Raw genomic sequence first — 27323 nt, 5'->3', positions numbered from 1 at the left:
TCAATATAGTTTACATGAATTTACATCAGTGAATTTAAGGGGCTAATGTCATAGAAAGAATAACTGTCTAGCTGAACTCTGGACTCCTGTAACCCTGCAGGGTTTTAAAACTGTTATCGCTCACAGGAGGGCTCCTATGGAGTCCTTTGGACGAGTACATAGCAGACAATCAGACCGTTCTGTTTGGAGTTGCTTATCTGTACAGTTTGTTCTTATCATTAGACTCTCACGGTGTGAAAAACCTAAAGAGCAGCTGCTTACAGACTTTTGAAAAATTGATATTTTTATGCAAATGATGGAAAAAGAAAAACTACAAAGTGATAAGGTAATACCAAGCAAACCTGCTCACCATGAAAGCCCAAAGAGGGCTTTTCTGCACAATTTCTGCTGGTTTTCAGTTAAATTACATAGGATTTATGTCAAATTACAGGTAAGGTATCTAGAATATATTGACCACGATTTGACTTCTTTTATGTCACTACAATCTGCATTTCATACAGACCATAAATTAGATTAAATGAAACATCAATCAACACAACTTCTTAAAAGAAAAAAAAAACAACTTACACATAAATAAACGTTACAGCATTCTTTATTGTCAGCATTGTTCCACTGTTGTGAAAATATTCATTACTTGAAACAAAACATCCAAATGAAATCAATTTTCAAAACTTGAAGTGACAATGTAAGAATTTAAATTGTGAACAATACAGCACTCTTAATTTTTTATACATTTATTTAACATATCTGTCATATTTTGAATACATTTTATGGACAAAGAAGAAAGATTAAATGTGTCTTTACACATCTGTTTTAACACAGTATGCAATGGCATGTGCAATTAAACAAACGCATGCAAAAAGGTCTATTAAAAAAACCTCACTTGAACAAAAAACCTGTCAGTTGCACACCTTCACAGCAACTTTAGTCGTAATTTTAAAATCATATGTCTTAAAGCAAGAAATGACTGGTTGTGCAGATATGATTAATTTCTCTGAGTTAAAACAAAGGAAAAACAAGTGCAGCACTATAAACATCTCAATGACCTGTAGAAAAAGTTGTACTCATATAAAATATGCTTGTAGGAGACGAGTTCTAGTTTAGTCTCTCTCTATTTTAGACATACTAACATAGAATGTGAACATCTGGGAAGCGTTGGAGTGCCAATTTGAAAAACTTTTGTGATAAACCTTTAAGGTTTGCTTGCACCTGCATATTCATATTCACATTCACACACTCATATTCAGGATTTAAGGAAAATTCAGTACTCCCTCTGTCAGCAACAAGCGTTGAGCACCTACTTCACACCACAGGGAACTAATTCCTCACTTTCTGCACACACAGAAAATGCAATATAATAATCACTCTGAGCTTCACCAGGAGATTAAAAGAAACTTGTTGGTTTCTGGTGCTCTGACATTGGGAGCATGAAATTAATTTAAATGTCTTGTTATTCATTAAAAAAGTATGAATTTGTCACATTTAATGAAGCTTATATGACATCTTCCAGGGAAGACTCTGAGACACAAGCTTGTATGAATAAAAGAAAAGACATTATTTCAAACAAGCCCACTATGTATTTTTGCTTGAGGCAAGAAGAATCTAATGATTGAATTGTAGAAATGATCTTCTTCTCAGATCTACTTGTAGCCTGCAGATGGCCTCCAATGTTTGGTTTTGGTACCAAACATTGGAGGCACATGAGCCCACTCTCTATGCAGAGCTCTGTGTGAAGACCAAAATAAGGCTTGGACATCTGTAGTTGTTGACTTTGCGCAAACTTTCAGCTTTTTACACCACAGCATCTCTTGACCCCACTCTACAATTTAAAGTGGCCAACCACTTTGTGGCTGAGTTGCCAACTAACTCAACTGCTACCACTGATATTTTACTGTGGAATATGTAGTTGCAGAAAATTTAACAGCAGAACATATTGCACAGGTAGTCAACATTTTAGCATTTGTTGAGTTTAAAGGAAAAGTACAGTCCCACATCACCATTTGTAATACTGGTTTTGTCACATAACATGAATCAGGGAACATAAACGTAGTAGGGTGCTGCTGTTGACATTGAGCTTAAACATGAGACTGGTCTTGTTTCTTAAAAAAAAAAAAAAAAAAGATTACGAGTGAATAGCACCAAGTGGCAGCAGGTTCAAGAATGGAGCCCTGTGGTAGAAGTAGTTAAAATCACTGAAGCATACAGTACTGAAGAGTCTCAGTACCAATAATCACCACTAAACAAATTTCCTGTTCTTCTCCTGACTTGTTGGTTCTCATGTTGGTTTGAGTTCTGGTTTGGTGCTATGGTTTAAGTGCAGTTTAGTTTTCTTGGTTTCTGATGTTCTCAGTCTGTTTTGTTTTATTTGACAGTATTCCTAAGGATTCAGTAACTTGTTATAGTAATCTGTTTTCGCTTCGGTTTTGGATTACTTTGGTTCATGCTGGGGTGTATTTTACAGTTTTCTTGTAAAAGACAGCAGCAAGTTGTTAACATATTACAGTAATTTACTATTAATTGTTCAGATTAACATGAGTTTTTGATGCAACCGATGCATATTGAACTGCAACTTTCAATTGTAGAGAAGTACAGAGTAAAACTGTTATGTTACCTCAGCAATTTTACAGTAGTTTTTAAGTAGGATTAACGCAGTTCATTGACATAACTCAGGAGATGATTGTGTTTTACCTGCAGAGCTAAATACTTCATCTTTGTAAAATATCACCAACCAACTGGAACGAACAATTAGTAGTTATTTGCATTGGCATGAAGGCTTAAAGGTCTTTCACAAACATTTAGGAATTAAAAATGTGTCGACTTTGGTTCCTCTCCTTTTTCCCACAAAGCGACGGACTGCTTGATGCTCGCACTGATGGAGAATATTTCTGGGTGACTCTCCTGTGGTTCATCAGGCAGCTGCCATTCGATGAAGATCAAATACAAAGAAGTGCCTGTAAGAGCCCCAATAATCGGAGCCACAATTGGTACCCAGAACCAGTAGTTGAAAGACCTGAGGAGAAATAATAAAATTACAAAAATGTTCAAGATTTAAATGTTTGCCAGGTAGCAAGACATTATCAGTGTTGTAAACTAAGACAAATCTAAATGTCCATGGGACAAAAAAATCACAATCAGCCTTTCTATAGATTTTGAAAGCATATTAGTCAACTTAAAATGGACTTTTCTGATGTAAGACTTTTGAGACGTGCTCTGAAAAATTTAATCTGCACTCTGATTTTTTTTTTTCTTGACCTAAGGAAATTACTTTAACAATATCCATATGAAATGGATGTGTGGGCTCTCACTGGTGGAAAATGGATACATAGCAGTAATCATCTTCCTACACACCCTTTCCAGTCCAGGCAATAATCACTTCTTAATAATCACTTGTTAAACTGAATTATAAATAAAACGAGAAGAGCAGCAGCTTTTCTTTGCAAGTGTTGTAAATAATGAGTCAGCAGCGGAAAGCCGCACCTAAAAGCTTTTTGGAGTTTTGCCCTGAAACTGAAGAGTCAACACACGCCGCCTTGAGCAGATAATATCTGGTGAGTCATGTAAGTATTTGTGGAACGAGGCTCTTAAAATCCTATTCACAGCTTGTGTTGTGGAACAAACAACAGATTCTTATCAGGCGTTGAGTAAAACAGTCACTCATCTTTCAGATCGCAACTACAGAGCAAAGAGTTCCTATAAATGTGTTAGGTGTTCATTCTTCAGTTGTCTGACTGCTGAATTCGAGGTGAATGAGCAAACGCAGGAGAACGTTCTTACGTAAAGACTTCGGTTCCCCAGCCTGCAGTCAGCGTGAGGAGGCGTGGCCCCAGGTCTCGAGCGGGATTTAAAGCAGCGCCACAGTTAGCCGACATGGACATGATGATGCCGAGCACGACGCCTGCAACTATGGGAGCAATCAGATCAGGGGGAGCGGGGGCGTTCCTCTTTTCGGTCAAACTCAGGATGCACAACAGCAGCGTTCCAGTGCCCACTACCTGATGAAATTAAGATTTTGGAATCAAAAGAAGGTTCTACTACTAAAGATTTCAGTTTTCATCTTGATAAACACTGACTTGGTCCAGAAAACCCCCTCCTAACGGGAGGTACTCAGTTGGATACGTGGCAAATATAGATGATGTTTCGCTTGGGCCATAGACGGTCAACACGCCTCCACTAAACTCCATTATAGCATCTGCAAAAAATAAAAAATAAAAAAAAAGAACAGGTTTAGCAAGAGACAAAATGATTAGGTTTATGTCTTACTTTTCTAAATATTATTACAATCTCTGCGCTGAATGTCTTAGTATTAGTTTGAAAAATAAATTAAGCATCCTTTAATGAACTTTTAATCTCTGCAGGTGTTTTATTTGATCCCTTAAATCCTGTTTCAACTGAGCCGGTTTTAAATCCTGAAGCTCCGTTAATTATCAGATTATCTAAACTTCATCCCTTCAGACTTACTCCAGTCTGCTGCAGATGTTCACAGCACAGAAAAATAAATCGTGATCAAAAAAGCAGCTAGTGCAGAAAAGCTGAATCCTTGCTTTATTAAAATGGCAGCCCACTTTATTCCTCAGCCACAGTAACACATTTTTAACTAAAGACTAAAACATGACAAAACCTCCCAAATCTAGAAGTTTTGATTTTTCTTCTTTTTCTGTAAAGAAGTGAAGTTTGGGGTCGGCATATTTTAAACCAATTTCAAAACTGTCTCATTGGTTATTGCTGCTCTTAACATTTTAAATAATATTACCTGAGCATTGTAAAAAATAATACAGTGTTGTCATTTTTATTGATCTGCCTGAGCAGTGCCAAGCAATAAAACAATTTTAATATTTTACCATGGACCCAAAATTATGACAGATGATAATGTGGCTAATCAGATAATGTGTGGGTCACCTTTTTTTTCTGTGTTTTGCAGTGATTTGCCTTATTTTATGCTTTTACTGAAACATATTTGAACTCCAATACAATATTGCTGATGGTTTTTGTACCTTAATATGCGGCTCGTTGAGGAGGTGCCCAAATATATCCAAGTTTTTTTTGTGGTGAGAAATGAGCTCATTTATTTATTCATTAAATTATTTCAAAATGTTCTGCATTTTTCTATATTATTCTATTTTTATAGAACTGATTGGTTTGGCTTTATCTTTATTTCTTCTGGGATTAAAATTAAAAAAAAGTTGTCAGCATTTCTGACAGGTACTGCAGGAACACATAGAATAATAGCAGAAAGACAAACCGTAGTAGAGCGCGTAGACCAGCGCTGCTCCCACATAAGCCCCAAAGATCTGTGACACACAGTAGGGCAACAGCTGTCCCCACCGCAGCTTCCCCAAAATGCAGAAACACAGCGACACAGCGGGGTTCAGGTGAGCACCTGGGGAGAAATAAAGACATACGTAGATACTTGTAGCGCAAAACCAAACTTTGAATGTCACTGATGCATTTTGAACAGAGGCTCAAATCAGCTGGTGCACTAAAAGTCAATGTTCTTATTCTTCTGCTTATCAGCAATTAATTCTCACTCTCATTTTCTGAGATGCATTAACAACGTGAGTTTACTCGTTACACGGAGAACATTTCTGTGAATACTGCAGCTTGCCTTCAACTTTTACCTGAGATCCCCTTGGTGAGATACGTGGCTGACATGACTCCCACGGCCCAAGACAGGTGGATCGACAGAGTTTGGCCTTTAGTCTCTCTGCTGGTTTTTACCTGCGCTGCTGCTGATAAGCCAAAGAGCTTCATGACACACACACACATACACACAGACACAAACAGAGTCATCTTAGGTTTAAATTAAAAGAAACACTCCCTTCACTGGGAAGAATATGAAGGTAGGCACACAGTATGTAGATGTACATTTTGCTGCGATATTCTTACATAGCAGCCATTTATTCATCAACAGGTATAAACTGATGAAAAAGTGAGTCCAGTTAAAAACATTCGATGCCAAAATGGTGTTAGAAATAGATATCTTTTATGTCCAACATTAGTATCTGCCCTCTACGATTCTGGAAGGAAAAAAATAAAACAATAAAACGCTTGTAAACGTCATGGAAAGTCTTCTTAGAAATACTGAAGCTGACTTAGCTCCAAAGAGTGGTCTAATAAAATATTAATCTCTTTGTTGTAAGAATATTACGTCTTTAAAATTCCTGTAATAGCTATTGATCTAATACATTTGCCAACCAAGTGAAGGACATCAAAACCAACAAGATAAAAAACACTATAAATCAAGTGATTACAGGTTGGAGATAAAATCGCCAAGGTTGGATCTGATAGAACAACAGTCCAAAATACTTTTTTTAAATCCCTTTAACACCTAATATGAAAATAAGCATAAAAATCTGTATTCTAAATAATGAACCGCAGAATAATTATGTAAATATTTAAAGCCCTTCATACATTTAAATCTAGTGAATGCTCCAGGCTTATAGAGCTTTCATAGTCACATAACTACTCAGTGTTTTTACATAAGAGCCACTTTAACTCAGTCACAGTCTCAATGCTCAGACTTTCACACACCAAGATCTGGAGGCCCAAGAGAATCGGCACGTGATGGGAGAAACTGCATTTTATGTGGTATTTGAACTCCCAATTAATATTAGCAATGCACTGCTGCACAAAATGTACCTCTACAAACTATCACAATTGATGCAAATAGACACCATACAAAGACATTTTAAGGTCTTTGTATGAGCTTCCTGTGCATTTAAAATAGATTAAATTGCCTCAACTGGTATTTTAAACTGGTAATGATCCTTGTCCAGTGGTTCCCAAAGTGTGGGACGCCCCCTAGGGGGTGGCGCGCTGCCATTGCAAGGGGGTAGGGGGTAGGGGTGGGGGGTAGGGGGCGAGATGAATGAAAAAAAAAATTTATCAGGGAGCTGTTCATGTTTAAACCCCATTTTGCACACAGGCTTTTTAATGTACTGATGATAGCAAAGTTGAATTTTGTTACAAATAAAAAAAAGAAATATGTTTGAAATAACACTGAGAGCAAAGAAAACTCTTCTACAGTATAGAACTAAAAAGAAACACACACAAAAAACAGTGACACAAAAGTGTTTCACTGTAAAGAAACACTTGTTTGTAGATTGCTTTGTTGAAACCTGAAGTGTGAAATAAACTTCAGTGGACTTTGAAAACAAAATATGTGTATGGGTTTATGTCTGGTTGAACGATATGTGTGCCCAGTTGATTTTTTTTTTCTTTTTTGGGGGTTTTTATTGTAATCCATGGGGAGGCCAAGAAGAAAATCTTTGGGAACCACTGTCTTAGTCCAACTTACTTTAATCTTATTTGCTTTTACAGGCCCCTAAGGTCTTTTGGAAAAGGTTGTCTGTTGATACCTAAACTAAGAATTAAAACCTGTGGGGAGACACCTGAAGACCTGAGGACAACTTAAACGGTCTACAAAGCAAACTAAGGATACATCCATGTAGAGTTTGGCTTTTTTTAAAACAGTGCTACATTTTCTCAAGATCTCATTCTTTTAAACCATTTCATATTTATTTACTTTTTCAAGTTCTTTTTCATGTAGTTTGGTTCTTGTCTGTTCTTAACTTTTGTATAAAATGTTCTAAATGTGTGAATAACTTCTGATCAGGCAGCTACAGCTCAGCTAGAATGCTGCTGACTAACAACAGGGTATGATTACACCAGCCCTAAATTGACAAAAAAAATCTATCATCTTTTTGCCACAGGATATATTTCAAAATCTGATCATGTGTCTACGAGGTGCTGAATGGTCTTGAGTTTAATTATATATAATAGTTACTTGTCAAGTATCAACCCTACATAATCTTACACATCATTACAGACTAGTTGTCTCAGTTGTCTTGGGACCAGAACTAAATCAGGAAGGAAGCATTCAGGAAGTAATCACTCCATAAAAACCTGAGATGTGCAGAACTGCATATTAAATTACTAAAAACATGACTGGTTGCTCCAGTCATCCATTAAAATTAAAAGCCTATTTTATCAATTTTTGTGTATCTGCTTTAAATGAGAAATTTCCTTATTATTTGTTTATATGTAATGCCCAAATTTTAATGTAATTCTTTAGAAATTTCTCATGTCTAGTCTTTTTATAAGAGGATTTTTTAAATGTATTTTCTCAAATTGCCTGCAGAACAATTTAAGTTACCTTATATAAGTTTGGATTTTAACCTTTTCAATTCCTGATTTCTTTCTTTATTTTTAATCTCCACTTGAAATCACTTTGACAATGAAAAATCAATAAATCATAAAATGAAGTCTAGGAGTAAATTCAACCTGTGAGACTCTCTTCAGCCTTCCGGGGCATAATCAATTACGACGCCTCCGCCTCAGCCAACCAGCACCGGATTGTCGCTCCGCCCCAACCAATCACCACGCAAGAGCTCCTTCAAAAGGCCAAACAACCACCTGCTTCAGCCGCGTTTCGACCCACCTCTTCCCCGTCTCCACCCTCATCCTCCCGGACATCTTCCAGGCTCGCTGGTGGTGGAGCACATCCTTCCTCTCCAGGCTGTGCTCCACCACCAGTGCCCGGGCCCGGGGGAAAACCACCCTGAGCTTCGCCCCGAGCCGACTGTCCAAGTTCGCGGAGATTCTCTGCACGCACGTCGTCTGCCGGTGTCCGAGCGCCAAAACTTTCGGGCCAATAAAACTGTCTCACTGCTGTATTTCTCTGTGCGAGTCTCTATAGCTTTGAATTAGCTTTGCAAAACTGCAGGAAAATTATTTGCTTTTGCCATAAATTGCACGGTTTCGGTTGAAAACCAGATAAGCATGCTGTCATTGTTAAAAAAAAAAAAAAAGATCTTAAGGATGAGTTAAAACTTTAGTGTAACTTACAATTAAGACGAACGTTCCCAAGAACTCAGCCATGCATTGTCGGATCAGAGCGCTCCTCACTCTCAACAAACGTGGATTCAGCATGGTTGGATTGGAGTCACAGCACTCTTCACCCACAAGTCTGACTAAACCTGCTCAGGATCTGATCTGTGTTAGTGAATACAGGGTCGTGTTGGAGATAAATGACTGCCTAACATGAGTGTCTAAAGATGCTCCCCTCTCTTCAGGTTCACCCTGCAGCTCTGCAGAATCAGACAAGACTATCACCTATTTAACCTCTTGAGGATTGGCTGCTGCAGATAACATGATGTGTTACATCTATTAGGGGTTGCTTACATAAAGCGAGGCTATAAAATCATATAATCAGAAAGCTGTGATAAAGTGTAATGAACCACTGGAGCATTTTTAAAACCTATCAAAGGTTTTCTTCAATTACACAGAACAAATAAGGATTAGTACCGATCAAATCAAGCAAGATTTCAAAGCCTACAAAACATTCAAGACAATGTGCAATGCATCCAACTCACAAAGATACAGATGGAGTGCATCACACCAAAATAAATGTTTGAACTGTGCAAGTTACATAAGCACAGAGAGTTATACTACGTCCTGACCACACTCATTATAACCCACGGTGAAAGTTTTTAATCCTTGAAATTAATTAGTTTGGTGTGATAATAATTTGTATGCAAACGGTTATTAAATGCAAACATAATATTGTCTTTAGAACAATATCTGTGCAGGAGTGCTTCCTGGATTTGCTGTTAGTTACATTTGCAAATGTGTGCTCTAATGAAGATTTCCGTTCAGGGGTTTAATCACTGTGAACCTGCAGTAATCACTAAAAGTAAGATCTAGTGTGAATTAATTTTACTTAAGCTGTTCTTAGGGGAATCTGTGTGTTTCAAACACCTGGATACGTTGCCAGTACAGCAAATTTGCAGTGAGCATCAAGTCATTATAGTTGTAATTGTAATAACTATATAGTTAGTTACATGCTTGCATCAGAAAAGGGGTCGTTGTCAAGTCAGTGACTTTGACCCAATATAATCTGTCGGACTTCCTTAAGATATATACAGTATATACGTATGTGTGTGTGTGTGTGTGTGACAGAGAGAGAGAGAGAGAGAGAGAGCGAGAGAGAGAGAGCCCTTGACTAGTTGGCATTATGAAATGAATTTGATTGCACTATTGGTTCAAGTTGACATGACAGTAATGTATTTGATTCTGCTCATATAAGTAACAGCTTCACTGACAAGATTTGATTCACGTATTTCTGTATACCTAGATATGAACAGAATTAATTTGTCCCACAAATTACCAAGGGAGACACTTCTAGTATCTGGTTTTGATCTGTTATCATCTTGTGTGACATTAAGCTGCAGATGATAAAACACTTTCATCACAACTAATGTTGTCAGCATGACCGCCTGCTGAACCCATGACTGTTATGCAACCCTAATAATTTACTTGCTTTATCAAAGTTTTATTGCTCTTGATTTCCATCAACAGAGGTGCACTGAATGAGAGTGAACAACAGATAAGATAAACGATTCTATGATGAAGCACTTCGGTCCTGCTTTCTGCAAGGATGAAAATGTCTGATCATATGTTTCAGTAGTTTTCATCTTAATGGCAATCTTCTATTTTTTAACAGTTAATCCTTGGCATCATGTCTGCACAGCATATTTTTATTTATTTAATTCGAATTTAATAAAATTAGATTTGCAGCTGCATACATGTAACAGCAACAGGAGGAAAGTTTTTGAAGCAAGTGTAGAAATGTTCAGTCTAATATCTGCAGTTTCAGTTGCTGTAGCTGATCAACGGTATTCACATTGCATACTGTATGCTTCCCCTGGGTCATATTTACCATAATCCGCTTTTCTGCAGACAATACTCTGATTTGTGTCTTTTTGACTTGATAACTTGTCATTTATAACTTTCTTCCTAAAGAGCACGTAAACAAGTCTTGCATTTGAGTTTTGCATCATTGACAACTGATCTCCAGATTTATGCACGAGTAAAACCCACTTTTGGTTTTTTTAATAGATATTATCTAAATTATTTCCACACATTGGTTTATTTCAACAGTTATTTTCAGTCATATTTCATGACTATGATCTACTGGTAAAGAAAACACAATATTCAGGTAAATTAGAATAAAAACGCATTCTTAATGCAAAAATGTCAGCTTTCTGAAAATGTTCTGTGAAGGATCTGCATTCAGTACTTGGTTTGGGCTCCTTTTGCAAGAATTACTGCATCAATGAAGTTGGCATGGAGGCGATCCACCTGTGGTACCGCAACTCAACTTTCTTTGATTGCAGCCTACTGCTTATCTGCATTGTTGAATTGGATACGTCTCATCTTCCAAGTGGCTGTATCTCATAGCCGTAAAGATCTGGGTCGGGTCAGCTTGCTGCCCAATCAAGCACAGGGACACTGTGGTTATTAAATCAGGTATTAGTACGTGTCACATGTTTGACGGTGTGATCAGGTACAAAGTCCCGTTGATAAAAGAGCATATCCATAAAGCTCATCACTAGGGAAGAATGAAGTGCTCTAAAATGTCCTGATTGGTGACTGTGCGGATTTTGGACTTGATAAAACTCAGTGGACCATCACATTATGACTTTCCATTGTCTGTGGAAACTTCACTCTGGTTATCAAATAACTTAGAAATTTCACTCATCCCCTAAATTGTAAGAATTGTTTTCCCTGTCACCCTTTTTCCTTTCACTTAACTTTCCAACATTATGTTTACATATAGCGCTCTATGGACAAGCATCTTCAGCTCTGAAGGTTTGTGGTTTACCCTATTATTTAACTTTCATTAAAACTTAAATAATCATTTATTTTGCTATTATTCTGTCCCTTTACTCCTTCTAGCTGGTTAATGATTTTACTGACAAACCTTAAAATGGTACCAATGAAAAAACCTTTGTTAGTTCTGTATTAGTGTCTCTTGACTTGCTTATAATTTTTTTAAATATTTATTTAAACATTATCATGTAACACTTTATTTGATGGGATGTGAATAAGATTGACATGACACTGTCATAAACATGACATAACATCTGTCATGAACATGAGCGAGTCTTTATGAACGTCTATGACTGTTGTCATGAAGTGTCATTTGGTAAATAATTACACTTTTAATGCAAAGTTCCTCTAAAAGTTGCATTGAAAGTCCATTAAAAATGCCAACATTGCATTAAAATGCCATTATTTACAAAATCATGCAAAGTTGGTGTCATTAATTACCGAATGACACTTCATGACAACAGTCATAGACATTCATAAAGACTCATTCATGTTCATGACAGATGTTATGTCATGTTTATGACAGTGTTATGTCAGCCTTCAAGTAAAGTGTTACCCATTATCATTATACTGCCATCAACATCGTTCATCATCCACCGTGGCGATGATGTGTTCAGGGTTTGTTGGTTTTCCTAGACACATGTTGCATGTTTTGCAAAGTTCAGTTTTTCTGCCACCTGAGTTGTCGATCTCTACAGCTCTTCCAGAGATGCCATGAGCCTCTTGGCTGCTTCTCTGATGTCTTGGTGGGTTTGCAGTTGTGCTGCAGACCCAATTTTGAATGATGAACTTAACATCATTGCTCCATTTTTATGTAAATAATTTTCATTAAGTCAATTTCATTAAAACCACCGGACTTTTTTGTATCTTATGTCATTTTGTATGTTTTACTTGATTTGATATTTTATGGTTTTAAATTTCTGATTCTTTTATGTCACGTTTAATATTATTTTGATATTTTTTTCCGTTAGTTTTGAAATTAATCGATGATGACAACAAGGTTTTATGACATATCTGCAGGTTGTTTCTATTTTTGTTTTGTCTTTGTGGATACAGGAACTACCATGGCCTGCCTTTATCAGTTTATCACAGCCATTGTCAGATACTGTTATCTTGTCTTCATTACAAAAGGAAGCCTGTGCAGATATTCACGTCTACCTCCAAAGGTTTGACTTTAGCAAAAAACAAGTTCTGTTTTTTAAATAAATATGACCAATAAGAGGTCACGCTTCAGTTAATTCAGAATGTACATGTACATTATATGCAACGGTGTTTTACAGCTTGGACTTTTTTTAAAACTCCAGTTGAACTTAGTAATGCTGACATCTCCAGTATTTGTATGTTTAACGCAAAAATTTCCTTACTTTTAATTTTATCTGTGTTTTAACATTTCTCCACCACGTATACTTTACACAGTTCAAATACAGACTCAGCCTCTGCCTTTCAAAGTTTCCGATGAATAAGTTGAACCGTCTGGTCTTAAAGGGACAGCAACTAAAACAGCGTTAAAAAGAGACGAACAAGAGTGCTGCAAAAATGTACAGTATAAAAATAAAAAGTACTTTTTTAAAGTTATCGTTTTCTCCCTTTAGCAAACCCTCAAAGATTATTAAAAAGTCAGAAGTAATATTTCATAAGCATTTTAAAATTAAAATGGAGTAAAAAAACATGAACCCATATATCAATCAACATAAAGCAGGTTAATATTCCTCTCTCTCTAGTAATACTAGGAATAAATAATTTAATCAAAATATATGTATTTATTAAAAATACTTCAAAATAAAAGTAGTTATTCACAATAAAACACATTTTGTAAAATACATTAAGTGTCAGATTTTTACATATTTGCAACATTTTTTCTTCTTAAATGTTGGTTGGTTTTATAAATGTGTAAAACATTTATACAATTTATTACACTGAACATCTCAGGCCTTGAGGTAGATTTACATTAAGACACATAATAAGAAAAATGTACACCTTTGACCTGGTTTTTGACTTCCGTTGCTCATACCATCATGATGACTGTTTGTTCAACGCATTCAAAGTCCAGACGGTTTTGTTTTGAAAAGTTGGTTTCCATGGCAGGATCCAAAGCCGTCAGTTGTACAGCTTCTGAGTTTCTGGTTGGTCCACATTCTTTAAATTGTGAACAAGGTGAATCATCAGGACTGTCCTCATAATTGCGTAACTTTAAGCGGCCGCCGTAGCACCACCTCCACAGGCCCTGAGGCAAGAGTTTTGATGAAATTCCACACTTCCAGGCGTCTCCTCCCCACCACACTGAAGCCTTGAATTTCTAAAATCTCATCACCAGGGAACACCTTGTCAACAGGACCACCTGAAAAGAGAAAAAAAAAATTAAATACAACTTTATATGACAGTGGCTTTTCAAAAGGCTATATTAAAAAATATTTTAACAGGAAGATGTCAATTAAAAGTTATTTTTAAAAGCCCTACTAGCTTAGCCCAAACTACAAGCAAACAGGCATGGGACTGCTATTTCACTCAGTTTGTCTATTTAATATTTTGAATTAAAGCTGAACAGAAATTCACATATTATCTTCTATATTACACATATAGGGTAATCTCCTAAATCATTTCAGTTTTAGAGCCACATGTTGTTGTACAGCACAAAAGAAAAGAACCCAAAATACTTCCAACATACCCAATATTTTGACAAACATAAAACTGGAAAAACAAATAGTTTGATTGCTGGAGAAAACTACTGACAGATTAAAAGTTGCAAACATTTTTAGGTTTTCTTAAAGACTGACTGTGTTTCTTACTTCTGATACAAATTCTTAAATAATTTGATTTATGATATGATTTCCTCCATTTGACCACAACTTACAGAGAGCTGCCATACAGCAATATAATATAATGTAATGTAATGTAATAAAATGTAATGTAATATAGTATGATGAAATTGAGGAACTTGCTAATGGTTTTCATTTAATAAGTGATATTGGTCTATTCCTTGATGTTCAAATAGTGTTTTTGATGTTCTTACGCTGGAAGATCTTCTGGACGGTGAGTGGTCTGTTCCCTAGATAGGAATCCCCACCTCCCTTCAGGCTAAAACCCAGACCCCTGCTGTTCTTCTCGAGCTGGATACACACACGCTGGCCTTTAAAGTGTACAAATACACACACATTGTACTTACTTTAAGTTCCAATGTCAAAGACTCACATGTTTAGACTCTTTGTAAAGCATCGCCTCTCACCTGTCTCATACTGAGTCTCTGTCTGACTGAGGTCACCTTTCCTCACCACCACCACTGCCATCTCTCGACTCTTTGCCTTTTTGAGGGTCCTCAGAGCCTCCCCGTGAGTACTTTTTGAAAAGGCAGTGCCGTTAATGGACAAGACGTGGTCTCCCTCACTAATCGAACCCTCCTGGGCTGCAACGCCTGAGTTAAAAACCTTGTGCACCTGAAAGCGAGATAATGAGACAGCAGAAAAATGAAGACAGAAACTGTCATGACATTTACCATGGGAGAAAGAGAAATGGGCGATGTCCTTACAGTGACAGGTTTGTTTTGGTCTACACCCCCTGCCAGACTGAAGCCAAGTCCTACTCCCACCTCCTTGTGCAGAACCACCACCTGCACATCATCGTAGTCCTGCAAGACAGACAAGAAAGAGAAAAAATATTAGTGCCATAATACTTTTCATTCTAAAAACAAATTAAGTTTTGAAGAAAATGGCAAAAATTTAAATGCAGAGTCCCTCAAGAAAATGTTAGTCTAACTTGAATGCACTGTCTCAACATTACACGCCTCAGAGTACATTTGCACACTCACACAAGCTCTGCATGCAGGCCTTGCACATGCTACTGGAATGCAGATGGATCACTTTAGCATTCAGAGCTTTTTTTACTACAGAGACAAAGGTAGTTTGGTTGGAAACAAACAAATGGGAAACAATAGTTTCACCTTTTCTTCCTGAAACACACGAGACCTTAAGAAGACCAAATGTTTCCTATAAACGGAAATAGTTTAGCTCTCACCACCTAAGAAAATTATGATTCTTTAGCCTTTATTTACTGCAGTTGGACACAAACACGTTTTTTTCAGTTATCATTTGCTTAAAACACTGGCATAAGAAAAATAATTTAAAACATTTTTCATCTCCTGTACCTGTAATGTTTCTTCCCCTAGGTTCTTGACTTCCTCTACCAGCTTGTCGAGCTCATCAGAGGGAAGCAGAGAGACGCAGGAAAAGGCAGAGACATCTGAGCTTAATGAGGCAGATCGTCGGCCTGGCAGCTGCCAATCATCATTGTCATTATCTGATTCGACGTCAGTACCAGAGAAGTAGCACAAGTTTGAAAGACTATGATGCAGCAAGTGTGTGAGAAGAAAACAAGTAAGTCACTTTAACTACAACTTCCATGAAACAAGAAATCTGATAATGCAAACATAAGCTACCTGAGGCTGAAACTCCTGTTTTCTGACTGGCTCGTGTTGCTCGTTATGGTCGCTGAAGAATCCCCAGAGTCAGAGTCGTTTGAATCATCATCCTTCTGTGTGCTTTCATCATCATCGTCACTCCCCACCATGTATTCGTTCCAGGTTTTATACTCTGGGTCCAGGCCGGCTATCCATGCTTTCAGATCCAACAGCTGTTTCCTCCCTTTAGGTAATTCTGCTTTTATATTTGAACAGGAGACATCCGACAAGTTGTTTTGGCAAGAAGTGTCGGGAGGGAGATCTAGGGAATCATTGTCTCTAGGTTTTTCGTTGTCTGTTATGAAAACGTCTGACTCACTGGTCTGGGAGAGAATGACTGGAGGAGGAAGAGTAGAGTCTGTGTCTTTAGCTTTGACTTCTTGCCCAGTGACATGAAGGCTCATGTTATCTGCAATGGGAAAGAAACCCTCTGGTTCTTGGAAGGGAGAAGGAAAAGGAGAGGTGTTCAGAGGGGTGTTTGTTGGAGTCTTGTCATCATCACTAACTGGTGAAGAAATTTCCCACTGTGGCCTTGGCTGCATGTCTGATGTATGTGTTAAAGTCACAGTGTCTCTCAAGTTTGAGTCCTTGGCGAAAAGAAATCTGCTGCGCTTTTGCGCTCCTTCATTGAGAGGGATGTGCAAAGTTTTCTTGAGGCTAGATAAATCGTTTTCCCTTCTGTCTAATGAATTACCTGAATCTGTCTCTGACATTCCTGGTTTGATTCCTAAGTCAACCAGTGATAAAGACTTCTCTGATGCAAACATCGTCCTTTTTTCACTGCTTCCATCTGTCTTCGTCTCCCACCTATAGCTTCGCTCACCTATGTATTTTGCGGACCCGCTTTTCTTAATCCTGTTTTGGGGTTGGCAGGGCTGTGCCTGTACAGAGAAAGTTCGCCTTACGATCTGTACTTCGTTTGCTGCTCTCTGTGTCAGAGCTTCAAACTGATTTATCTTATTTCTCACACTGGCTGAAGAGGAGGACTGAATCTCTGGAAGTTTTTTCCACTCTGGCGATGGCAGGGTGCCCTCACTTGGCTTTGCATAAAAAACGTCGTCTCCAATTCCACTCCAGGGTTTACTTTGTTGTTTTGTTCCTTCATCTATTTCTTTATTGCTCTTCTGGGCTTTACTAATTTCAGTCACGTCTGTTCTTCTGTCTTCTTGATTGTACCATTTTCTCTGTGTAAGCATGGATTCTTCATATGTTTGGGGCTGTACCATGCCAATTGGGGTCCTGGCAGACCTAATTCGACCTGCGAATGTGTTCCTGCTCCTCGCTCTATCCAAGGACTTTGTGCCTGTTTCTATTGTCTCCCTCCAGTAACCATCTTCCCCTAAATACTTGCTACTTAACTCTTCTTGCCTACGTGTGTCTGTTGAGCTCCCTTTGAGTTTGACTGTCTCAAAAGAAGCTGACGTCTCAGAGCTTGGAGGATTTGCTTCCTTTGGAGCCCACATGGTTGCCGCTGCTTTTCTCACCGGAATGCAGTCGTCACACGATGAGAACCGCCTGGGAAAGGTTCCCCCAGCTGTTGTATCACCAGCAGATTCAAAGAGTTTCTGTATGCGTTCTTTGATGCTCTGCCCACCTTGGGTCCCTGACGGACAGTCGAGCCTCGAGCCAGGCCCAGACTCAGTCTTAAATCTGACAGGAAGTGTGCTGTTCTTACTGACTCTGTCTGCAAAGTCACTGTGATTTACTGAGCGATTGTCTTCAAAGTAACTTGGACTTGAGGAAGAAGCCCGACCTCTCGGTATTTTCTCAATTTCTGTCCTTCCTTCCTCGAAACCTCTAGCTTCTTTTTTACCAAGCAATCTGGGTTCGCCAGCTGTGGCAGTCCTTCTTGGCTTTGATCTCCAGTCTAAACTCATACTTCTGTTTGGCAGGTTGCCTCCCCTTCCCTCTGTCCTGCCCAGGCCATGGAGTGCCAGGCTTCCTCCAGCATCAGTCCCATTCTCTTGGGGACTTCTCTCGACTGTATCATTCTGGTTGATGTCTTTCTGGTAGACAAAACCCAAGTCCTCTTTTGTGTTTGAACAATTGGTGTCATCAGCATTCTCAGCTGTCAGCCTCTTCCTTATCCCTGTCCTACGACTGAGACTGTACGAAGGAGAGTTAGCTGAGCGGACAGTGAAGCGTGTACCCGTCCTCTGTGGGTTATTTTCACTTGTTGAAGGTGGGAGCAGGTCCATTGTTTGAGAGTTAAAAAAGATTTTTATTTTTTTAATAAAATTGTGTTTCTCAAAAAGAGACAAGTAGATACTGATGTTTGACAGGTCCCAGTCTTTTTGAAGAACTTTTGCAATAAAACAGAAAAAGCTTATTTCAAAAACAAAATACTCTGGATGTATCCCTAAACATGGTTGGCACTTAGACAGTCTTCTTTGGTTCCTCTTCTGAATTTGTTTTCCGAGACTTCAAATGTCAATTCTCAGCTTCAGTGACAAACTTCCAGGACCTGCCAAATGTAAAAAGGGTAAATTTTTAGTCTTCAGAAAAGGCTAGGAAGAACATGTATATTATACATTTTGACATGTATAGCAGAAACAGTCAAACAGGCTCACAGTGATCAATACATTTAGGATGTAAGAGATACTTTTACTAGAGAGCAATTAAAGTAGCAAAAATATTGCTTTTTGCAATAGAAAATGACACTTTCACATTTCATTGGAATGTGTCATTCCAATAAAATACTGGGTATTATGTGGCAGACCACCCAAACTTGTATATATCTGGGAAGGACAAGGAAAATGTCTCAATTTCTTTACATGAACATTTTTTATGAATACAATTGTAAAATGCTTGGTGAGGAATTGTATCCTATTCTTTTAATCTAAACCCCATATATAAAATCAAGCAAAAGGCTGCAGCAGTTACATTATTACTAATGAGAGTCTGTGTATGTATAATTTGATTGCAGCATAAATAGAGATGTACTATGAAGACGTTATAGGCTTGTTAAAAACATTAGCCAACAAATAGCATCATTACGACCAAGGAGCACATCTAACAGATCCTTTCCTTTATGAAAGAGTCGGTGTTAGAGAAGTTAATACACCAAACCTTTAGAATAAACCAAATAATAAAACAAATTTGAATATTTTCATCAACTTGAAAAAAACTGTGTGGCAAGACGCCTGCTGATGGGGATGCTGTTCTTCAGCAGGATGCTGAAAACTAGTCGGAGATGGATGGTGCTAAGCACAGGGCTACTGAAAGGAAGTCGTATTTTCGTTAGAGGACCATAATACAACCAGAGCTACCATAGAATGGTTTATATTTAAGCATATTCATATGTTAGAATGGCGTAATCAAAGTCCAGATCTAAATCCAACAGGGAATCTGTGACAAAACTTAAAAACGACTGTTACAGTTTCTCTCTTTTGAGTCTGACTAAATTTGAGCTATTTTGCAAACAACTTGAAGTTTTGTTTGTGTGTGTGTGTGTGTGTGTGTGTGTAGAGTTGGACGGAACGTACCTCAAAAGCAAAAAATTATTAAATACACATTAATTCATGTGCTGGCCAAAATTTCCAGATTCGTATTTCTGAAGAAAACAAGATTACATCTTTCTTTGTTTTTGTTTTTTTACTTCCACTTCATTATTATATTGAATAATGTGGAAACTTTGTGTTAGTGTTTCAACAAAACTGTAATGTGTGAAAGTGTATACATATTAAAGTTGTATGGATATTTTTGCAGGCCACTATATATAAAAAAAACAATATTAACTGGAAGGAAAACATAAAAAAAAAACTAAATTACTTTGAACTTTTCAGTCATCTAATATTACAATATTTTACTGTCTTCATGACTTTCTAGTCAAAGTAAAATAAAACACCCAAACCCTGACCAGCTCTCTGCTTTTGACACACACACACACACACACACACAAACACACACACCGTGTTTTCTGTTTATACAGGCAGCAAGGTCAAGACAACTTGTTGGCAAAACCTGAACCAAAAACTGGAAAAACTCACCTTACAGCAATCCTACTCAGCTAAAAACAATGCTTTTAAATCGCCACCATAACATGAGTATGTATCGGTCTCAGTGAGACAGCCAAACTAAGTGAAAAATCTTGTGCTAGTGGATTCAGATACATTAAGCAGACAAAGTAACAACAGATAATGACAAAGCCAGCTTAATTTCCATACAGGCCACTGAGAGAAAGATGATATTGCTGTCAGACAATGTCTTATCGTCGATCTGAGTGTACAGCAGCAACATAACAGGCATTTCCAACAGGTGAAACTGTCCCAGAGTGATGACTGATAAGAAAAAAATCCAATAATTATTCAAATATAAAGTCTAAAAACCCAAAGCACTATCACTTGTCAAGGTTTGAATCATTTTGAGTCTATATTACAGTATGTATTTTCTTAATAATAGCCTTTAGAGGTGCTTTCCAGTGTAGGAGAGTTCGAGTGTCAGCTTACAGAAACACCTGTGCTGCAGGCTTCCTAAGCCTCCCTTCTGTGTAACCTGGGATAAAACTTTAAACCTGCATTAATACAAAGAAACAAAGCTTCTTATTTACACAAACGGCAACCGTACCTTCACAAAACGTGTCCTCTGATCACATCCCAAGCCATCATGTCGGTCGATGTGGACAGCGCTCAGTGGTGACATCAGCACCTAACTCCTCTCTTTCTCTCTTTGTCGCTCTTCTTCTCTTTCCATCAGCTTTGCATGATGGACTGCGTACAGTCACGCAAACCTGCTACACTGGTTTGTCTTCCTGTCTTGGGTCTCTAGCTTCCTCTCAGCTTCTCTCTCTGTCATTCTGTCTCCTCCCACTTTGCCATTGTTTTCAACCCTTGCAGGGTAGCATTCCTAACTGCAGAGTCTAGTCCTCTCTGCAGAGTAGTCCAAAAGCATTTGCTCCATTGCAGATTTCTTCTGATTTTCCATAAGTTATTTAAATGAACTTTGCCATCAACAAACATTTATTTTCTTAATTGAGGGAAATAAGACATTGAAATGAACCTGAGCTTCTAACCCTAATAATTGGTTCTGCACCCTTGGCGGTAACAATTGCCATCAGCCCTTTGTGTTAAGTGCCAACCAGTTGTGCTGAGGAATTGATTGTTTAGCCACATTTGAGAGTTTTTAAGCATGAGCAACCTGTTTCACACCACGGGATTGCAATTGGATTGAAGTCCAGACTTTAACTAGGCCACATAAAGACTTAATTTTGTTATTTGAACCGTCCAGAGAAGGACCGTACTTAAATTCAGGTTCAGCCTGTGTTGTTATCTGAGCCAAAATATTTTGCCAGGCAAAAACGATTGGTGTGACAAATGCTTTAAATCAAACCTGCATCAAACATCAAGTATCAAGCAGTGTCTCATACTTTCTGGGAAAACATGACTGGTGCTGTGACTAATGTCTGATTCTTAACCTGTTCAAGCCTTCAGATGTTGACGTTTGCACCGGTAAATTGTGTTCTTTCCTTTTGCTTCCATAATCCTCTCCCTCTTTTAAGCACATTGCCTACAATAATAAGCACATTGACAGTAATAACTGGATTTTCATTTATTGATCGACTGATATGTCTGTTGGATCGGTCTGATATTGTGAGACAATAAAGTATATTTCTATTCTGTGTCTATTTGATTTCTACTCTACTCTATGTACACCTGACAAAGAAGGGCAAAGTGTATCTAACCATGCAAACAATATTTAAGTCTTTAAGGGGGAAATATTTTTTCAAAGGACTGTATATGCACACACACACACACCTACCAACCAATGCAGTTAGGTTTGCTATGTTTACGTACGATCTACACATTCTTCAGCCTATGAAGTGTGACATCAGCATTTCAGCCTCCAGAGAAAGGAGAAGCAATTGTGAAACTTGTGTGAAATGAGCATGATTGGCATTTCCCACAAGACGATAATTACATTCACCTTGACACAATGTCAAACAAAGCGGAGTCGATATATGAAAACACAAATTAACAGTGCGCAATTAAACTGAGCTGAAAGAACCAACAGGGATATTAACGTTTTATGTGTAACTCTGGGGTCATAGCTTCAACATAACCGTGTGTATAACACATATGCTGGTTGAAAAACTTAGGCAGAGCAATAAGATAGAAAGAACTACATTGCAGTTTATTAATATCCAGTTAGTGGGGTAGTGAGCAAACATGTTTTCTACAGAATCACAAAGACAAAACAGATAAATTTAACATTAAATGTACTTACAGGATTTGTTGTAGACTTGGGGTGCGTCATCCTGCTGGCACTGTTGTTTTGCATGCACCTGCTTCTCGCCTCGTCGTCTGTTTAAACAAAGGAAACTGTGGTTGCTGCTGCTCTAAATTTGAGAAGGGTTGATTTCTGTCAGAGCCTAAGCTCTAAACTAAGCTGAATTAAACTCAGTAATTTCAAGAAACCTTTTGCCGGTAGTCTTATTTTCTCAGTGAAGGATTTGCAGTACAGACGTAAGGGCTGGTGCCTTTCTGGGCTGGGAAAAGTGTGTGAGTGGGGGTAAATAGCTCAGACACAACTCCACAGGCACCCACACTTGTTCGTGACAGAAGAAAGACCCTCAGTGTGTCTGCAGATGGATGCAAATGAAGGTCTGCCTTACACAGGGCCACTGCTGCTTTAAATAGATTTTTGATTTATGGTGTAGGACTCTGTAAATGTCATAAGGACTGGAATTGGCTTTTTGAGCAACATAGAGCAAAACAACATGGGAACATTGAGAATAAAAGGCAAAACAGTGGATGCTGGGAAATTCACTGTTTGGATGAAACCTTTTCACAATATGATACATAAAAAGGGTTTCTTAATCTTTCCTAAAAGATTTCAGTCGTTTGAATGTGATTTTTCTGTTTCTTCAGTGAAGTGAAACCATCAGCAGGTGGCAGCAGAAGAATACTGGACTAGGACAAATCGTGCGTCACCGACACATTGTGAGTGGCACTTTCTTTGAGCCAAAAGTGCCAGACGTTTGAGTATCAATTGTGTCATGCGAAACTGTGGGAATGAGTGATCTGGTATGTGTGTGCCTTAGTGTTTCACATTAGATATAAAGCGAAGAAAAATATGGTGTTACGAAGAAAACCACAAATATTATTATTTTTTTAAATGATCAGAAGAAGTTTTGCGAAATACCTCCGATACTCTACAAAATTGTGTTCTTAACAAATCAAACCAATGTGCTGTTTTTCATAGTTTAAATTCTAAGGGATGTCCAATAGATATGACGATGTAAAACTAAAAGTGGATTATAAAACATACGCACTTTTACTAGCAGTTCGTTTTAATAGAACTGCTAGTTCTATTTGCTGATATAATCTAGCAAAATAATCTTTTATTTTACCAGTAAACAATATATTTAAGAGTTAAACTAGCTATCCCTTTTCGTCATGCAACATCTACGTCGGTAGACAAATTGATTTACTTCAAGAATGGGCGAGGCTTTTTGAAATGAAAAGATTATTCTTATATTGTTCCAAAAAAAACATGGACACTCTTGTCGTGAAAAGCACTGGTAGAAAATTATTTTGAGCCATAAACTACTTTAGGTTAGTCCTGAACTATAAGCTTCAAATCGGATTTTATGTCAGAATCTTTCTCTTTCCGGTATCAGGTCAGTCACGTGATTATTGCGGAAGTCAACAAAGGAAGCAGGGAGTGTAGCGACCTGCACCTTCCTGATGTTTTACTTTTTAGACATTTTATAATGTATTTTTTAAGCGGAAACCTAAAGGAAGCCTCAGATCGAATGAATATACAAGTTTTAATTTACTGAGAAACGATTTTTAGCTGGTTAATCTGAAGAAAAACACATTTTAATAATGGACAAAGATAAATATGGAGCCTCAAAAGTGAACGTGTTTCTTGTTTTGACTTACGGCATTTTGGTGAGTTTCATGCTTTCTGAAGGTTTGTTTAAGTTTTAACCAGATAAAACGTATCTGGTTCTAACAAGTCTGAATGAAAAAGTGAACATGATCTAGTTGCATTTATTTAAACCAAATCTGCTACTACTACCTTTGCCAGCTGCTTAGCAAATACGGTGCTTGTGACTTGTTAACTGGATTCCCAGGCTGTTTTTCGCAGCATGAAGTATTTCTAATCTAGCAGATTTTACTTTTCAATAGAAAGTGCACAGCAATATGTTACTATATACTTTAATGCAGCCAGGGAAAATTGTTGCCTCTCATTAGAATGACTTCAAATTTTAGGGGCAGTGTAACACAATATTTTATCAGTTTTCAAGCTAACTTTTTAAAACCGTGGCGTATCATACTGGCGTCTGGCCCATGCTTTGCTATCAATTTTGCTTCATTTGCTTGTTAAGTGTTCGTCTTTAGTCAAAATCAGTTGTTCAATTTCTGTTGCTGTAATACCACCTCAGTTCAAGTTAATTACCTTCTGAAAATAAAACGTATAATACAAATAACCAAAATTCTGTATTTAAAAGAAAAAAGAAAAACAAACCAAGATAGCTTAAAATTAGTTGTTTATTCCCCCCTGCCTTCCACTGTCTTTTTTCATAAAGACACCTCTTCTAAATAAAGCAAACAGTCTTGTTATGAGACAGATTTCTGCTGTGAAACTCCCATTACTGCAGACAGACTGACAGGGTCAAATTCCCACATAAAGAAAAGGAAAGTCCATAGTTTCTGTGTCCCATCAGGACAAACCTGTTCAACTGTCAACAAGGTGGACCTGCATGTCTCGAGGCAGATGGTTTTAATGTTCTGGCTAAGCTTTGTATATCCATACACCTGTAAAAAGAGTTTAAAAAGGCTGTTTTATTCTTCTACTTTGATTTAGGTGTTTGTTCTGCTGTTCATCTTTATAAAAAGACAAATTATGCACTTTGCCATTAAGTCTCGGAGAGGACCACATGTTCCCATTGGCCACAATGCTCCGAAGGTGGAACACACACACACACGCACGCACGCACGCACGCACGCACGCACGCACATAACAAGTTTGATCCGGCAAAGTATTTTAGTTGTTAATTTACCAGTTTTTTCTTTTTTTTTTCTTGGTCTTGTAGGAGCTGAAACAAGTAATTGAAGCCAAATTGTGCGAGGTCCAGAAAATCCACTTTGAGCCCCGTCTGTTGTCCCCAGCTGATGACCGACTAACACAGAGACGACAGTCTGGTCAGAGCGTACAAAGCCTGTACATGAGTACCGCAACCATCAGGAATAATACCACTGATAGAGACGTGTTTTGTGTGTTCATGTTTATAGGTTCTGATGACTACCTGTACAGGATGAAAGCACTAGACGCTGTCCGGGACACTGGTAATATCAGTTTTTTTTCTGTAATTGCAAGAGAAATAATCCCATCTCCTACATCGACATCTTTCCTCTGATTTCTTTAGATTTTCCTTTCCGTGAACTGGGTGGCACTCCCACCGCTGTGACGGCAAAAAGGTTTCGGGCCTGGCTGCTGCAGCTGCGAAATTCCCACTGCATGTTTCGAGACAAGCAGAGCTCTCTGATAGACACGGTGCTAGACGGCTACAACAAAGCACGCCATGGGGCCGAGGTCAGCGGTTTCTCTCATTTACTGCAGTAATCTGAATTGTGTTACCATCAATGATATGACGCAGTACAACAGGAAACCAAATGATAAGTTTTTGTTAAATGTGCACATTCATCTTTTGCTAAACCAGAGTTTTCTCATAGTCCTGCAAAAGCCGAACCTTTGTTTTCTTCCTACTGCGTTTTTAGTAGTTTTAATCAAATGTGAAGCATTGTGACTTCTTCAAGGTCTGGTCATTTCTTCAATCCGTTTGGAGATGTGCAGCAGTCATGGTGAAACACATTCACATAGTGCTGCCATAGAAGGATTTTGTGCAAACCTCACGTATCAAACTAAAGCGAATTTCTGTCTGAGTAGCACATGATGAATTCAGTTTTCTCTGTTTGTGTCCTCAGGCTTTCGGAGAAGCAGAGTTCATCAAGTACCAGGAAGCTCTAACTGAGCTAGCCGCTGTGTAAGAAAGCGCCACCCCTTCCCACACTGCTCCTTCCCAGATTTTGCGTTAATCCCAACACAGAATGTCAATTGCGCAGTAAGCAATCTGCTTTTCTGTTCTGTTGCTTCAGCGTGAAGTCTCGCGGCAGCACACTGAGCCAACACCACCAGGCCGCAGCCAGAGACCTGACCGGCACCACCGAGCCCAGCAGCCCCTCCTCCTGCTCCTCGTCCCCCACCCAAACCACCTACCTCACATCTGCAGCGCAGCAGCGCAGCAAGAGGCCCAGGAACTTCCTGGAGCTAAAGAACTTCAAAGATAACTACAACACGCTAGACAGCACGCTCTGAAATAATGATGGATGTGTCCCAAAGGAAAAAAAAGTTTTAAGTCATGTACTACTGCCTGTAATCCCAGTGCCTCGCTCGCTGTCACCCGACAGTATCAGATTAAACACACTGCCTTCTTGTTACGACGTGCACTGCAGAACGCTGCATATCAGACTACTGATTCAAACACTGCTATTTGCCTACGTTGTGGCGCCTTTCTATCATTGCATGTACACTGTAAGTGCTATAATATAACTGATAGTAAACAGGGTTGACTTGACCAAAACAAAGAAATATATAGTGCTTATGCAGCAGCATAGGACAATCAGTGTTCATTGCACAACATATTCACCTATGCAGATATGTTCAAATTAACCGCCTGTGTTTATAAAATAATAGACAATAGTCATGAAATTAACTACTGTATATGCATTTTTCTAACATGAAAGAAAACACTGATTATGCCAGTATTTTTTTATGTTTATGTATGTTTCTATGTTGTTCCTTTGAGCCATATTTTTTATTTTATTTTTTTTTACTTTAAGCCTTTTCTTACGAAAGCCAAATAATTCAGGAACTGTATTGATTAAGTGCCTCGTTTTTGATCAGTTATCTTCATTGAGCAGTATTTTAGTGTTTTAATGTGTGTTGGGGTTGAGGTATGACTTCAGGGGAAGACTGTTAACTGTTTAGTCTTACAAGCTGGCCTGCTGATATGAGAAGCATCTATTTTTTAAATTGCTAGACATATCTAACTTTGAGTACTTTTTTTATTTCCTGTGGTGCTTATGAATACATGCTGCCATGCAATAAAAGGCGATACTGTCAAGTTGCATAATATGCTTGACATAATAAACGGTAAATTCTCAACTGAAATATTCACTTCTTGCCATCTTCCTTT

The 27323-nt window shown here is 38.1% G+C and overlaps 3 protein-coding genes across 6 annotated transcripts; 1 reads left to right on the top strand and 2 right to left on the bottom strand.

Annotated features, from left to right (window-relative positions):
• Positions 1-596: 596 nt before the first annotated feature.
• On the bottom strand, positions 597-9305 carry LOC103140817 (aquaporin-10-like). Its single transcript, XM_007556126.2, has 6 exons — positions 8845-9305; positions 5616-5742; positions 5240-5377; positions 4071-4189; positions 3775-3992; positions 597-3010 (listed from the first exon to the last, which is right to left on the bottom strand). The coding sequence occupies exons 1-6, from the start codon at positions 8926-8928 to the stop codon at positions 2803-2805; spliced, it is 894 nt and encodes a 297-aa protein (XP_007556188.1). The 5' UTR covers positions 8929-9305; the 3' UTR covers positions 597-2802.
• Positions 9306-13500: 4195 nt separating this feature from the next.
• On the bottom strand, positions 13501-22592 carry LOC103140815 (uncharacterized). 3 transcript variants are annotated; one of them, XM_016673484.1, is made up of 8 exons: positions 22534-22592; positions 22343-22419; positions 16100-18584; positions 15809-16004; positions 15194-15292; positions 14894-15101; positions 14681-14797; positions 13501-14008 (listed from the first exon to the last, which is right to left on the bottom strand). In XM_016673484.1, exons 3-8 carry the CDS (start codon positions 18316-18318, stop codon positions 13845-13847), a joined length of 3003 nt encoding a protein of 1000 aa, XP_016528970.1. In that variant the 5' UTR covers positions 18319-18584; positions 22343-22419; positions 22534-22592; the 3' UTR covers positions 13501-13844. The 3 variants fall into 3 exon arrangements, with proteins under 3 accessions (XP_016528970.1, XP_007556185.1, XP_007556184.1); XM_007556123.2 differs by having other exon boundaries at positions 22343-22571; XM_007556122.2 differs by lacking the exons at positions 22343-22419; positions 22534-22592 and adding an exon at positions 20687-21699.
• Positions 22593-23734: 1142 nt separating this feature from the next.
• Positions 23735-27298, top strand: ltap1 (lipid transport auxiliary protein 1). 2 transcript variants are annotated; one of them, XM_007556121.2, is made up of 7 exons: positions 23736-24012; positions 24932-25033; positions 25161-25269; positions 25360-25413; positions 25494-25660; positions 26053-26111; positions 26224-27298. In XM_007556121.2, the coding sequence occupies exons 1-7, from the start codon at positions 23947-23949 to the stop codon at positions 26441-26443; spliced, it is 777 nt and encodes a 258-aa protein (XP_007556183.1). In that variant the 5' UTR covers positions 23736-23946; the 3' UTR covers positions 26444-27298. The 2 variants fall into 2 exon arrangements, with proteins under 2 accessions (XP_016528971.1, XP_007556183.1); XM_016673485.1 differs by lacking the exon at positions 24932-25033 and having other exon boundaries at positions 23735-24012.
• Positions 27299-27323: the final 25 nt, after the last annotated feature.

Source organism: Poecilia formosa, unplaced genomic scaffold (assembly GCF_000485575.1).
Source record: "Poecilia formosa unplaced genomic scaffold, Poecilia_formosa-5.1.2 Scaffold77, whole genome shotgun sequence".
Classification (NCBI taxonomy): Eukaryota; Metazoa; Chordata; class Actinopteri; order Cyprinodontiformes; family Poeciliidae; genus Poecilia; species Poecilia formosa.
The sequence above is the reverse complement of the archived record's forward strand: the minus strand, read 5'-3'. Positions and strand labels throughout refer to the sequence as shown.